This window comes from Pogona vitticeps, chromosome 1, assembly GCF_051106095.1.
Source record: "Pogona vitticeps strain Pit_001003342236 chromosome 1, PviZW2.1, whole genome shotgun sequence".
In the NCBI taxonomy this organism is placed as follows: Eukaryota; Metazoa; Chordata; class Lepidosauria; order Squamata; family Agamidae; genus Pogona; species Pogona vitticeps.
The window spans coordinates 165,841,442-165,857,113 of NC_135783.1; the positions used below are offsets into that span (position 1 = coordinate 165,841,442).

The window sequence follows — 15,672 nt, forward strand, 5'->3', positions numbered from 1 at the left end:
TGGAGCTCTGAAGTAAGGCATGTTGTTTCCAAGGTAGAACCACTGACTTAGAACTTCTCCATTCATCTGTTTTATTTCCAAGTAGTAACCTCCTTGGACTCTGTAAACCTAATGCTCCTATCTACATTGATAGCACAATATAAAATTGATCTTGATATGATATATTAAATATATTTCTGAGAAAGGTAAAGGTAAAGGTAAAGGTTCCCCTTGACAATTTTTGTCCAGTCGTGTCCGACTCTAGGGGGCGGCGCTCATCCCGCTCTTCAAGCCATAGAGCCAGCGTTTGTCCGAAGACAATCTTTCCGTGGTCACATGGCCAGTGTGATTTAGCCACGGAACGCTGTTTCTGAGAAAGGTTTTGCCAATATGCATGTACATTTGGATGCACTGTGTAAAAAACATGAAGAAAATGTAATGTGATTGAACATATTTTTATAACAAAATCCTTACTGTATAATGTCTTGCCTGTATATAGGACTGCATGTGCACATCAGCAAAACACTACACAAAGCGATAATATTAAGATTATAGCTGCACAAGAGTGGATCAACAATATTGTGCAGCAGAGCAAATCAACATTCTACAAGGCAAGTTGAAAGCAGCAAAAAATAATAATTTCAAAATAGAGTTCAAATCAACACCAATTTTGGTACTGTTGTAGCAGACAGTCTGCTCTCCTTCTGTGTCCAATATGAGGACATTTGGACACAGGGTTTTCAATTTATGTTTTTTTCAAACAAAATAGTTTAACCTCCTTCTTCAGAAATAAGCAACCCCAACCTACACTAGATTTAAAATAGCTCACATAAATTGAAAAGACTAACCTTGCTTATCATGAAAGAGATTTGTTGCTCCAGGTGCTTTTCTATATTTAAAAATTATCAATGTACGCGCAGAATTATTGGTCCTCAAAAAAGGCCTTTCAAAATGGGCAGAGAGCTATTTATAACACCTGAGTATGTGTGGTACAGGCTTGCCAGGGAAAAGCACTTCAGCAAAGACTACATTTTAGCCATTTGGGGAAATCTGAATTTTTGGACCTGTCAATCAGGACCCAATTAGCTGACACTCAGGAGAACATTTTAACTCCTTCTAAGGCAAACAGGCTTTTCGGGATTAATGATTGCAAGACGGTCAGGTAGTTACAAGGTTTGTAACAGAAGAAACTTAGACTCAATGTATAAAGGAAGTAGTTAACAGCCATATTGTACATCTGTGTATAAAGCTGAGTCATGCTGACTAGGCAGAAGGCTAATGTAATTATTATGAGATCACCTAGGATGAGCTAATGTTACCTGATTGGTCATTTGTACTATACATTATACAGAGGGTGCAGCACTTTCTTCTCAAGAAAGTGGAGGGGGAAAGAAGGAATCTAATGGTTGTTGTGGGTTTTTCGGGCTCTTTGGCCATGTTCTGAAGATTGTTCTTCCTAATGTTTTACCAGTCTCTGTGGCCGGCATCTTCAGAGGACAGCACTCTGTGCTGTCCTCTGAAGATGCCGGCCACTCTGTGCTGTCCTCTGAAGATGCCGGCCACGGATACTGGCGAAATGTTAGGAAGAACAACCTGCAGAACACGGCCAAAGAGCCTGAAAAACTCACAACCATTAGATCCCGGCCATGAAAGCCTTTGCAAATAAAAGGAAGGAATCACTTTCCCCCTCCATTTCCTTGCGAGGAAATTGCTTTTCCCCTCCACTTTCTTTGCAAAAAGCTGCTTTCCCCCTCCACTTTTTGCAAGAGGGAAAGCAGCTTTTTGCAAAGAAAGTGGAGGGGAAAAGCACTTTCCTCACAAAAAAGCAGATTCCTGCTTTCCCCCTCCACTTTCTTTACAAAAAGTGGAGAGGAAAAGCAGGGATCAAAGTGCTTTGATCCCTCCCCCTCCTTACTACCATGTATAAAACAACCCTCGATTTTTCCTCTAATTATTTTAGGGGAAAGTGTTGTTTTATACATGGAAAAATACGGTAAATGGCAGGTATGTCCGTTGCAAACTGACAAAGGATCAGAATTTATGTCTGGGAAGTTCCAGCATTGGTTGAGAAACAAAGGAAGTAATCACATAAAAACAGCACTGTACTCCCCACACCCCGAGAGAGGGCCGCTGTTCATTCTCGGAGACTTTAACAATAGAGTTGGTGCTGATCACAATTCTTGGCCCACTTGTCTAGGCTGTTTTGGCCTTTGGAAGATGAACGAAAATGGCCAACGCTTGCTGGAGTTTTGCTGTTACCATGGTCTTTGTGTCAGCAACACGTTCTTTAATATGAAGCTTCAACACAGAGTTTCCTGGAGACATCCAAGATTGAAGCATTGGCATCAGCTCGATTTGATCCTCACTAGATGCTCCAGCTTTCCCAGTATTATGGGCCAGGGCATGGACTCACCTCCCTCTATGACCATCTCCACACAAGAACTGGAGGTTGTTCATGATTCCATGTACCTTGGCTCAATGATCTCTGACACTCACTCCCTAGATGTCGAGCTGGATAAACGCATTGGCAAAGCAGCTACCATGACTCACAAAAAGAGTATGGCTCAATAAGAAGCTGACAGCATCTGCCAAGATCCAGGTCTATAGAGCCTGTGTCCTGAGCACACTCCTGTGCTGCAGTGAGTACTGGACCCTTTATGCATGGTAGGAGAGGAAACTGAACACGTTACATATGTGTTGTCTCCGACGGATTTTTGGTACCACCGGGCAGGACAAAGTTCCAAATACAGCAGTCCTAGAATGAGCTGGAATTTTTAGCATGTATACATTACTGAAACAGCAACATCTACGTTCGTTTGGGCATGTCGTGAGAATGGCTGATGGTCGGATTCCAAAAGATCTCCTGTATGGAGAATTAGTGCAGGGAAATCACCCCAGAGGGAGACCCCAGCTGCAATACAAGGATATCTGCAAGCAGGATCTGAAGGCCTTAAGAATATACCTCAACAGATGGGAAACCTTGACATCTGAGCGTTCAGCCTGGAGGCAGGTTGTGCATCATGGCCTCTCCCATTTTGAAGAGACTCTTGTTCAGCAGGCTAAGGCAAAGAGGCAGTCCCGAAACCAGCAAAATCAGGGAGCTGGACAGGGGACAGATTGTATTTGTCTTCAGTGTGGAAGGAATTGTCACTCTCAAATTGGCCTTCGCAGCCACACTAGATGCTGTTCCAAGACACATTCAGAGCACATTACCATAGTCTCTTGAGACTGAAGGATGCCTAATTTAATGTTAGGAATTTCATATCTGTACATCATTACTATTTTCTTCTCCCTATACAATACTTGCTTTATCTAATTGTTCTATTCAATCCATTTGTAGATTGATCCCCATATCTTCTTATCTGTCTCACATGTCCTATCTATTAATATGTCTGTTAAAGTGTCCATCTCTGCAATTTCCAGGATTTTTACCACTGTTTATTCTATAATAGTAAAAATAAATAAATAAATAAATAAATAAATAAATAAATAAATAAATAAATAAATAAATAAATAAATAAATAAATAAATAAATATTTCTCAAGTTTGCAGATTGTAGCAACAAAACAGGGGAAGAAATTGCTCAGTTGATAACTGATACATTGAAAGAACATGTTACACCTCTCAGTGATTGTAGAGCACAAGCCTACAATAATGGAACAAGTATAGCCGGAAAATTCAAAGGCGCAAAAACAAAAATACTAGAACAATGCTCAACAGCTATTTTTTCACCTTGCAGTTGTCACACACTCAACGTATACGAAAATGGTCCTGTTGAATGCATACCTGAAGCAATTAACCTTTTTCAGAACAATTCAAACAGTGTTCAGTTCCAGTCCTCATAAGCAGTGGGAATTACTACAAAACTGTATTTGTTCTTCTCATCATGGTATGTCTAGAATAAGATGGTCAGAACACGTTGAATGTATAAAACCTTTTGCATCCCACTTGTCTGGCATTAAATTAGCACCGGAAGACCTCATAGAACTAAATTTGATGGCCAAAACAAGAAATTAGGTCCATGGAGTTTTATTATTGCCTGTGTGTTCATGTCGGTTATGTGGTACAAAATATTAACTGGCATAGACATTTGTAACAAGATCATCCAATCTAAGGTGCCACACTGGAAGTTGAGGTAGCAAACATAGAAACTCTCCTCACGGAGCTGACAAAACTTCGAAACAACTGGAAATGCATGTGGAATGAAGCCAAATTGGTTGCGTCAAACCTAAATATAGATATAAAACTCTTCTGTAGATGTGATGGAGTTAGGCGCAAGAGGGTAAGTCCACATGACAACTTGGAAGAAACAAATGACATAGATGATACTTCAGAAGAGGCCTGCTTCAGAAAGTGTGTGTTTTACGTTTTGGTAGACAATGTTACAGCAGGATTAACTGTTCGCTTCAATGCTGTTAGGCAATTGGCAGAAAAATTTGGTTTCTTGTAGCAATATCTCACCATGTCTGAAAGTGACGAGGAGAGAAAAGCTTTATTTTTATTAGAGCAATATCCTGCTGACTTTAATGGTGATGATTTTGGAGAAGAAATGCAACATTCACCCTCAGTACATAAAACAAATTTTGTAAGTGCACAGTTAAAGCCATTAGATCTCTTGAATCGCATGCTAATTCCAGAATTTAAAAGGATCTTGCACTGCACTCTGTAACATTTATTCTGATGCACAGGGTTTACCACTTCTATAATGTTCCTCACTGCCACAAAAAAATCACTCACAAAAACAGGAGAAGGATGAGCACATCCTTTTTAGGGAAGGAGGAGGACCCTCAGATTGCAGAGATTGTTCTTTTCCCATTTCCTTCATCAGAAACGTACATCTCATCTAAATATGTAAAAAGGGGGAAAATTTAGAGTCATTTCTTGATTTCCAGTGAGGGTCAGTGAGAAAAAAAGTTTTATTTCCAAACTGAGATTCATTCAGCTCCAGATCCTACTGGGTTCTTGCAATGTGTTGGAACCTTCAAGTGAAAAGCCATTGTTGCAGGCAGAACGATATGCGTGGATCCCTATCTTTCATTGCTACTTCTTCCCTTTTCCTGTAACTTTCTGGAATGTCCAGCTGCCAACTGTGAAAACAGAATGTTCACCCTTGGATTGACCCAATTTTGTGAGATTGTGTTTTTAAACTGCTGGTATTTTTGATGCTTTGGTAAGGATACTTTTGGTTGGTGTGTAACCATCAAGAAAATGCCACAGGGATAAAAGCCACTGTGGCATTTGCACCTCGTGCCCCTTGCTTGACCATCAAGCCTCAGAGCACACGAAGGCAAACAATCCCCTCTTTTACACTGCTGCCACCAGGTGATCACTAAATCACCATTGCTTCAGGAAGATTCAGGTCCACACTTCAAGGTCTTTTAAATATAACTTTTGTTTATTGATTACAGTTATTGATTCATGGATGTCTTCTTTAAATCAATTTATTATTAACAACAATTTTCTATCTGATAATACATTCCTAACTCTAATCACACCTCAGAATTCCCCAAACTCCACACTCTATCCCCTTCTCTCTCACACACTCCACTCTTACTGTTACTCTTACTGACCGCTTCTGACTCCCCCCCCTTATAGATTTTTTCTTTAAACAGAATATAAAGCCAGAAACTTCAATGATAATGGTCTGGGAGGCAAGTAAGGCATTTTTAGAGGAATAGCTGTAAGATTTGCAGCAAAACAAAAATGAGAAAGACAGAAAAAAAAATGAGACTTTGGAAAGTAGATTAGCTTCAGATAAGTTGCAGTTGAAACAAAACCTGACAAATGGAGGTGGAGCTTGGTCGCAGTGAAGCCAGCAGCTCCCGGGAACAGCTCTGTTTGGGGTCCCTCTAGAAAGGGGGGGACCGAAGGGGAGACCAGGAGGGGTCACCCTGAAGCAGTTGGTGAGCCCAGATGGTAGAAGATTTGGCAGCAACTGGATCTTTCTTCCCTCTGAAAATTCACCCGAGCACAGATCGAAGATGGGAAGCCATTATATGGCAGAAAGCTGTGAGAAAACTCCACCCACAAATTCCCGAGGAGAGGAGAACAAAAATACGGCCAAAAATACAATAACAAAGCAAGTCTTTGATTTATGAATAACCTTATTAAGATGTAAAAGAAACTAAAGTGAAAACATTTGACTGAAAGAAAAGAGAAGAAGCGGCGAGCCATCCTTGCCAGCCTGCTTCTTCATAGCGAACTGACTCTTAAACAGTAAGTTCATAAACAGCAGGCTGGCTCAAGCTCACAGATAGACAGTGAGACAGAAAAAAAATTGTGTTTCTGGAAAAAAAATCCCAGAGGAAATACTACTCAACAGGCTTCAAGGGACTGAAATCTTGCGAATGCTATTTAGTATGGATTTTTCTCCCTAGTTTGAGTGGGACTTTGAAAATAAAATCTTTCCTTTGGAGCAGGAGGAATAAGCTTTTGGGAATAAAAAAACAGACGATGAATCATCAGTGTGGCGACATAATCGGCTAGATTGAAGAGCTGGGGAAGCCAGGACTGGAGTCGAATGGGACTTTGATAATATAAGCGTGTTTCGTTTTAGAAGGAGGAATAAATCTTTGGGAGCAATGGACAGTGAATCATCAGCTCATCAGCGAGAGGAACGCAACAGAATAAATAGACTGAGGACTTAGGAAAATCAGGACTGGAGTTTTGAAGGAATAAAACGATATCTTTTGGAGAGACTGGCTCCCTGCTTTTGCTGTTTAGTCTGGATTTTCTCCAGATTATTTTAAATATCAACGGTTGGGAACTTTGCCAGGTAAAGAATGGCAGGTTACCATGCAAATGACAATAATAACAGGATTTCAGCAGGTAAACGAGCGCCTCAACCAGGTGGAAGACCTGATGAAAGGGAAACCATCAGAGGTTAAACAACAGTTAAATGAAACTGTATTAACTCCAGAACAGTTTTTATTGAGAGTGATGCCAGGTAACATAGATGAGATTAAGAGTTACCCTGTGAGTGATTCAGCTATAATAGTCAGAAAAGATGATGTTAAAAATCAGATTACTGTCCTGGATTCAATTTTATCTCCCTAAAACTGGAAGAAAATAGTCACAGAAACAAGAGAAGGGTACTGAGAAGAGTGCAAAAAATGGTCTGAAGCTCAACATAAAAAAAAACTAAGATCATGGTCACTGGTCCCATCACTTCCTGGCAAATAGAAGGGGAGATATGGAGGCAGTGACAGATTTTACTTTCTTGGGCTCCATGATCACTGGTGACAGCAGCCACAAAATTCAAAGACACCTGCTTCTTGGGAGGAAAGTAATGACAAACCTAGACAGCGTCTTAAAAAGCCACCCTTCTCCCCCGCCTTAATTCAAACCTTCTGTTTTGCTTGCCTCTTCTTTTTCATAGTTTTGAGTCAATCTCTTTCACTCACTCACTCACTCACTCACTCACTCACTCACACACACACACACACACACACACCCAACCTCCCTCCCTCCCTCTCTCCATCGTCTCCATCCATTTTTACATACATTTAAAAAAGCTTGATGAAGCCCTTGGTCTCTCGCACATTCCTTCCCTCATTCCCTCATTAACTTGATCTGTTCCCTCCTCCAGCTTGCTTATAGTCATCTCCGGCAGAAGCAGTCATTCAGAAGCCCCGGATTGATTGCCTGGAGCTATTTCACAGCTGTAACCAATGAAGCAGGCCGATCTCCGATCTCTGAAAGAACTGAGGATTTACAACTGACCTGCTGCAACCAAGGAAGTAACAGGGAGAGGTGGCTTACAATTTGAGGTTTGGCTGCAGAGGGTTGGGGATGGGAGGGAGGGGGTAGCACTCTGCTCATTACCCCTAGGATTTTCACTTTTATCCCATTTGGGGTAATTTATCTTTGTTCCCCGACCACTGGGATAGATCAAGTGTCAGGTGGATACACAATTGGCTACAGAATCGTACTCAGACAGTGATGATTAATGGGTCCTTCTCTAAGTGGGAAGAGGTAAAAGTGGGGTACCCCAAGGCTCAGTCAGGTACTCTTCAATATTTTTATTAATGATTTGGATGAGGCTGTGCAGGGAATGCTTGCCAAATTTGCAGACAGTACAAAATTAGGCGGAATAGCCCTAGAAGACAGAAACAAAATTCAAAATGACCTTGATAGGATGGAATACTGGGCTGAAAGCAACAGAATGAAATTCACCAGGGATAAGTTCAAAGTACTGCACAGTTACAAGATGGGGGGATACCTGGCTCAGCAAAACGACGAGCGAGAAGGATGTTGGAATTGTTGCAGATCACAAGCTAAATATCAGCCAACAGTATGATGTGGCTAAAAAAATGGCAAATGCTATTTTAGACTGCATATAGTATAGTTTCCAAATCTTGTGAGGTATTAGTCCCCCTTGGTTAGGCCTCACCTTGAGTAATGCGTCCAGTTCTGGACACCACACTTCAAGAAGGAGGCTAACAAATTGGAACAAGTTCAGAGGAGGGTGACAAGGATGATCAGGGGGCTGGAAACCAAGCCTTATGAGGAAAGGCTGAAAGAATTGGGCATGTTTATTTGTTTATTTGATTTATACCCTGCCTGTCTAGACTGAAGTCTATTCTGGGCAGCTAAAAATAAGACATAAAAGTAATATAAAATAAAAACAACAGTGACTAATTCGAAATGGCAAGGTCATTAGGTGATGACAGGAGGGAAAGCCTGCCTAAAGAGCCAGGTTTTAAGTTTGCTCTTAAGTTTAGCCTTGAGAAAAGAAGACTGAGAAATATGATAGTACTTTTCAAATATTTGAAAAGCTGTCATGCAGAGCAGGGGCAAGATCTGTTCTGTGTCATCCCAGAGTTCAGGATACGCAACAATGGACTCAAGTTACTGGAAGCCAGATTTTGGTTGAATATCAGGAAAAACTTCCTGTTAGAGCAGTACGGCAGTGGAACCAGTTACCTTGAGAGTTTGTGAGTGCTCCAACACTGGAGGCATTCAAGGAAAACTTAAGTTATGCACCTGGCAGATATGCTTTGATTGTATTCCTGCACTGAGTAGGGGGTTGGACTTGATGGCCTTGTAGTCCCCTTCCAACTTCACTTTTCTATGATTCTATGATTATCTGTCTTAATGCTTTGTTTGATTGGAACCCAGGGAACAGCTGTACACACCAGAACCAGTGAGGAACACATTGAGACAAAGCATCCAAATGCTGTTCTGCCCACATTGCTATCACATCTGTAATTCCTTCAGTATCACACAACATGCCCATGTCTTTAGCAGGTAGGTATGAAATACCTGTCCATCAGGGACACAAAATGATTCTTTCGTTCAGGTAAATCATATATATTGTTGTAGGCTATTTTTGGACACTTTCCAACATGAACATACTGGCATTATGTTTGGGGTATATGATTATAATGTCTACATAGGAAGACCTCTCTGCTCATCAGGCAGATTGTGTTTTGTGTAGTTTCCTTGCAGGGCATGTGGAGATTCTTGGGGGTAATAAATGTTACCATATAATTCAGATGAACAAATATTATTCTTGTCAAATAGAACTGTTGTCAAAATTTGCCCCCAAAGCTGCACAAATATTCCACACTACAAAACAAAACAACACAATTCATCCATAATTAAATTTATACTTGCAACCTGTACCTCAATATTCATGCCTTCAGTTTTATCCACCAAATCAAATTCTTCCTGGTGCAGGGACAGTAACAATGAAAGATAAATAGAAAAGGCCCTTACCTTACATGTATTATTACCAGAAGTAATGCAATCCCTTTATAAAGTTAAATGGAAGTGAATATGCAAACTAGATAAATGGTTGAAGGGCATTTAAACTTTTTCTGGTCAAGGTTTCTTTGCTGATGGAGTCATGCCTATGAAGCAAACAGCTGTTGAAAACTGACATATTATTCTTTACTTGAATGTAAGTACAGTCCTATAGTGCAGCGGTCCCCAACTTTTTTGGGACCATGGACTGGCTGAGCCTCTTAGGAAGGCTCTCAAGGTGCATGTGTGCTCTTGAGGTGCATGTTCCCCAACCCCTTCGTGCATGCGCAGGAGTGCCTGCACACCCATCTGCTCGCATGCCCGCCTACCCCTTCGCATGGGCGCTCAGGCGCATGCATGAAGGGGTGGGGGTGCGCTCATGCTGGCACTGGCATGCGCGTGCATAACACAAAGCAGGTGTGGGGAGGGGAATGTGTGCAGGTGCAGGGGGCGGGAGGTCTGTCTTCGTGGCCCAGTCCGGCTCAGGCCACGGACTGGCACTAGGCTGCGGACTGGGGGTTGACAACCTCTGCTATAGTGTATACCTCTTTCTTTAGGATTTTTCCTTCAGACTAAATATTGACAGACCCAATTATAAACATGTAATTGGAGACCGCAGGCCTTTATTCCAAATAGACTACAAGGGAACAGAATTTTAATCTGCCCAAAGTACAGTGCATTTGCCCTTCTTAAACCCTTGCTTCTTAATGTAATGGGGAAGGATAGAAATATTCCAAGTTTTTAATTTCTCCCTTTCCCTGCCATTCCATTTTTTGCCCTTATCAGTTCTCCCATCAGGCTCTGCTCTGAAGCTATTCATTCCCTCTGCTGAGCTGACTACTTTTCAATAACAATTTCTCCTTCATTTTGTAACTTGGATCAATAAAAACACCTTTCTCATATTGGCTGATGTTCTAACACAGTCATTTCACCCTTGCCATTTTCTTTTGTTTAGAGGTTCTTTTTTTCTCCACCCTGGCAAAGGGAACAGATGAATTTAGAACAAGGGGGGAAAACTTGAAGGCAAATAAATAAATAAATAAATAAATAAATAAATAAATAAATAAATAAATAAATAAATAAATAAATAAATAAATAAATAAATAAATAAATAAATAAATAAATAAATAAATAAATAAATAAATAAATAAATAAATACCTTTGGAACACAGGATGCAATTTATAATCCTGCATTAAGCCGCACTAATCCTATTATTATGAAGATAAATAATTACCCATTGCGAAGAAAGGGATTCCCAGAAGAGTTGAGTTATATTTTCCATCAGTAATGAAAAAAATCCCTGCTGCAGTGACACTGGAGATACAGATAGTGAGCACTCCCAAGAGACCCAGGAAGGGCTTGCTGCGTAGGCAGTCTTTCATGGAGCTGGAGAGGATGGCTGCCATCAAAATGAGCATGAGGCTCACTAGGATCTTGCCCCTGGCCAGGATGCTGGTCTTATGAAAGTCCCTCCACAGGCTGAAGGAGGCAAGAGAATAGAGTCGCAAGTCCTCGTGGCGAACCTGCAACTTGTGCATCAGCTTGCAAAACTCATTCTCCCATTTTTCCCCAATAAGATCCTGGGCTGCAGAATGATAGGTTTGGAGGTAGTACGTGATCTGGATGGCTCTGGCTGACTTGATTCTTTGCTCCTTGCTATTTGGTAGTTCCATGACTCCACCAAGCTGATGACCAATAAAACTGCTTCTTCCATCCTGTGGGGAAGAAAGAAGGGGTCAAAAACAAATTATCTGTTTACCAGCAATAACATGGGTGTTTGCCTCTTCTTCCCATTAAGACATAAAATAACAATAGCCACTGCTATAATAATAATAATAATAATAATAATAATAATAATAATAATAATAATAATAATAATAATAATAATAATAATAATAATAATAATAATAATAATAATAATAATATATTTATTTATTTATTTATTTATTTATTTATTTATTTATTTATTTATTTATTTATTTATTTAACTTATATGCCGCCAACACTACCCGAAGGTCTCTGGGCAGCTTACAACATTTAAAATACAAAAAAGAGGCAAAATAATTGAAATGCAATAGAAATATATACTCTAAAAATTGCCATCAGGACCCACAGCTGATATTATTTCAATTAAAAGCCTTCTGGAACAGGAAGGTTTTGACCTGGCGCCAAAATGTCATCAGCATCGGCGCCAGACAAATCTCAGTCAGGAGGGCATTCCATAGTCTGGGGGCAGCTGCTGAAAAGGCCCTTTGTCTACAAGCCCTCCCTCTTATCTCCTTAAGGGACGGCTCTTTCGAAAGGGCCCCCTGGCTAGATCTAAACTGATAATAACCCTCTAATCCCAAGAGTTTTTAAAGCATTCTGTTTTACATCTTTCCTTGTGTTACAAAAATTTTAAGCTACGTATTTGGCCAAAGTTTAAAGCACGTGGTGGATGCAAAATCTGAGAGTCAGTAGAGTCAGGAGGATGCTGCAGCTGTGTGGGAGGCAATGAGCAGTGGAAATGCCCATGTTTATATGTAATTTTTTTAACCTGTGATGGGTTGATCACAGCAATTGCAGAGAGGGGGAAGTTGCTCATACCCCTGTCTGTACACTTATGTAGTTTAACATGCCTGCGAGGCAATTTCTTCCATCATTCCTTGAGTGTAAAAGGCAAGCATGACTCCACCCCAGATATCACATGACGTATGATGGCTAGGGATGATAGGTGGCAACAGCTCTACAGCATACAACATACATACAAAAGACTACTCGTTCGGCATTCCTGCTGTACTGGCTTGCTACCTTTTAGTTTCATTCTTCCCCCAAGAACTCATATCATTAGAAGTGGATCTGGCTTCCACAACAAGGAGTGAGGAGTAGAGCCCCATGCCCAGGAACTTCTGTTGATAGCCAAGAGTTGAGATGAGCACGAACTAAAAAAAACAGACCAGGAAGTTTGTTAAAAACCATTAGTTCATTAGTTTGGGTTGGTCTGGGTTTGTCAAAATCAATGAACTTGAACCAACCTGAACCATGAACTTTTAAAATGATTTAATGAACTTCCTGGTTCATCCCCCACCCCCACAGCCTGCCCCCTTCCCCCTTCCCCCTTCCCCCTGCCCCTGTTGCCTCCCTACTTAGTCCTGTTGCCTCCTTCTCTTCATCCACCACCATCTTGGGACACAGCTAGGGTTGCCAGACATCCAGCAAAAGGAGGACATGTCCTACTTTTCAGGAGCATGTCCTCCGTCCGGCAGGCAAGACTAAAAAACTTCAAAATGTCCAGCTTTTGTATCTCCACCCCCACCCCTCCCTCTCCCCCACCCCTTGCAGCCCAACCTCTCCCTGTTACTTCCTTGGTTGAGGCCCTTGTAAATCCTCCAGTTCTTCCAGAGAGATCGGAAGGAGATAAGGTGGCTTGATTGTTTAGGGCTGTTCCAGCCCCGAGCAATCAATCCCCGACTTGTGGATGGCTGCTCCTGCCCAGAGCTGAATAAGGCAGGAAGGAGCGAGAGAGATGGATGGATGGAAACCTGGACAGGAGTGAAGTGAGTGGGAGGGATCCTATATAGGGGAGGCTGTTCTGGGATTTGGGGTGGTGGTGGTTCAAAGCCAGGTCTGGTCCCTCCTTCCTCCTAAAGCCAGGGAACAGGAGGCACTTTTATCCCCCCCCCTTCTGCCCTGACCCCCCCAACCCTGGGGCATGTGCAGAGTGTGTTTCCAGGTCCAGGAGCATATGCAGAGTTATCCCCTATGCTTGTGGGAGCTGGAACACACACACACACACACACACACACACACACACACATGGATTTCTCTCAGCTTGAGAAATTGCAAAGGGTGAAGAAAATGGCTTTGTGTGTATGTGTGTTTGTCTGCCTGTCTGTCTGCAAATCCATTTTCTCCACCCTTTGCATTTCTCAAGCTGAGAGAAATGGTTTTTCTGTTTTTTATAAAGTGTTTCAAATCTGTCACACAACTTTTTAAACTTTTTATTTCACTTTATTATGCTTTTATTAAAATAAAAAAATCAATAAATAAAACAAGGGGGATGGGTCTCCATTAAAGGAAGGAATAGATTGTCTCCATTGGTCCTGCGAGCCCAGTACGTGTATATGTAGATTTGTTTTGTTTCGTTTTTATTTTTAAACATTTTTAAAAACATGAAAACACAGAGGCCAGTGGATTCTAAGTTTTGTAGTCCAAAGATGTAACTTTCCCAGTCTTGACCTTTCAAGACTGAGTAGGTTGAATGGTTATGGTATTGCCCCATGATCAAAGAGCTATTCTCCCCAGTATCTAATTCCAAAAGTGACATGCCCCCCACCCCACCCCGTGCACAGAGCCCCCCCCCAATATGTCCTCCTTTGTCCTCCTTTACGTACACATGTATCTGGCAACCCTAGACCCTCCTCCTCTGTTTATGAATCACCCCTAGCCAAGCGTAAGGCAACAAAGGAATGTGAAGGTATATTCTCCTTCCCATTTCTTGTTGCATGAAAAATAAACTTTACTGTTGCTATACCAATCTGTTGACTGAGCTGTTCTTTCCTCCACATTTTATTATGACAGATAAAAATTACTTCATTCATCCTGGAGAATGCTGGCAAGCCAGCGTGGTTTGCTTAAAGTGTCAGGCTAGCACAGTGCAGCCTGGTCTGATGCTCTAAGCAAATCCCCATTTGTGCATCCGGCTGGGTAAGCAACTTCTAGCCTGTCTCTACCTACTTCACAGGATTGTTCATTCATTCATTCAATCATTAATGAATTTTATTTTCTCCTGATAAAGGAACTCTAGGCCAGCGGTCCCCAACCCCTGGTCCATGACCTGGCAGCGGTCTACGGCCTAGGCAGCACTGGGCTGTGGACACAGATCTCCTGCCCCCAGCGAGCGCAACACCCCCCCCCGTGCGCATGAGAGTGAAAGTGACACGTCCCCCCGAGCGTGACAACCCCCCCTCGTTTAAGCATGTCATCCCCTCCTCCGGTCCACAGTTGGGAAAAGGTTGGGGACCACTGCTCTAGGCAGCATACAATATTTTAAAAATGCAATTGAAATACAACAGATTACAATGTTATAAACTAAACTATTTAAAACTATTTTAAAACACAACATCCAAAAGGTTATATATGCAGCATCCTCACTTTAAAGCCCCTTTCTTGGCAGGCAACTACTTGCCAAAAGCCTGACTGATCAGAATAATCTTTGCTAGGCACTGGAACGACAGTGAGGAGGAGTCCAACTTGGCTTCTCTTAGTGGGAGGTTCCACAGCCTGGGAGCAGCCACCAGAAAGGCCCTGTCTCATGTCCTCACCAGGCTGAGCCCCGAGCATGGTGGGACAAAGATGAAGACCGCTGCAGAAGAACTTCAAACATGAAGAAATTCATATAAGGCAATATAATCCTTCTGATAGCCTGCGCCTGTCATTTAGGGCTTTATATTGCTTTGAATTATGCCCAGAAACGAACCAGTAGCTAGTGAAGCTATCATATCAAAAATTTCAGTGTTCATGCTTGTCATCTCCAGTCAGTGGTCTGGCCACAATATCTTAGAACCACTGAAGTTTCTGAACACTTTCCATAAGCAACCCCATGTGTGATAATTCAAGCAGGAAGTTACAAAGTCAAGTGCCACTGTGACCAGGTAGACATCTCAAGGACAGCTAATGCACTAGTTGTAATAGTGCAAATGTACCGTTGGCCACCACCAAAACCTGGGCAGCCGCACTCAGAGATTTATCTAGAAGCACACTCAAGATGCAAACCATAGTTTTCAGGCAGAGTGTAACCCTGTCCAGCACAGTCCGAATCTCTGCTCCCTGATTTATCCTTCAATTGACCGGTAGTATCTCTTCATTTTCTGGATTAAGCTTCATTTTGTTCGCTCTGATCCAGGCCATTACAGACATCAGACACCAGTCTAGAATCAAAGTAGTCTCATTGAACTTAGAAGGAA

The 15,672-nt window shown here is 41.7% G+C and overlaps 1 protein-coding gene across 1 annotated transcript in view; it reads right to left on the bottom strand.

Moving 5' to 3' along the window:
- PTCHD4 (patched domain containing 4) overlaps positions 1-15,672 on the bottom strand; it is an 80,911-nt gene that overhangs the window by 25,405 nt on the left and 39,834 nt on the right. The window contains exon 2 of the mRNA XM_020796733.3: positions 10,962-11,442. Coding sequence (XP_020652392.3) covers positions 10,962-11,442 — 481 coding nt within the window. The remainder of the gene's footprint in view (positions 1-10,961; positions 11,443-15,672) is intronic.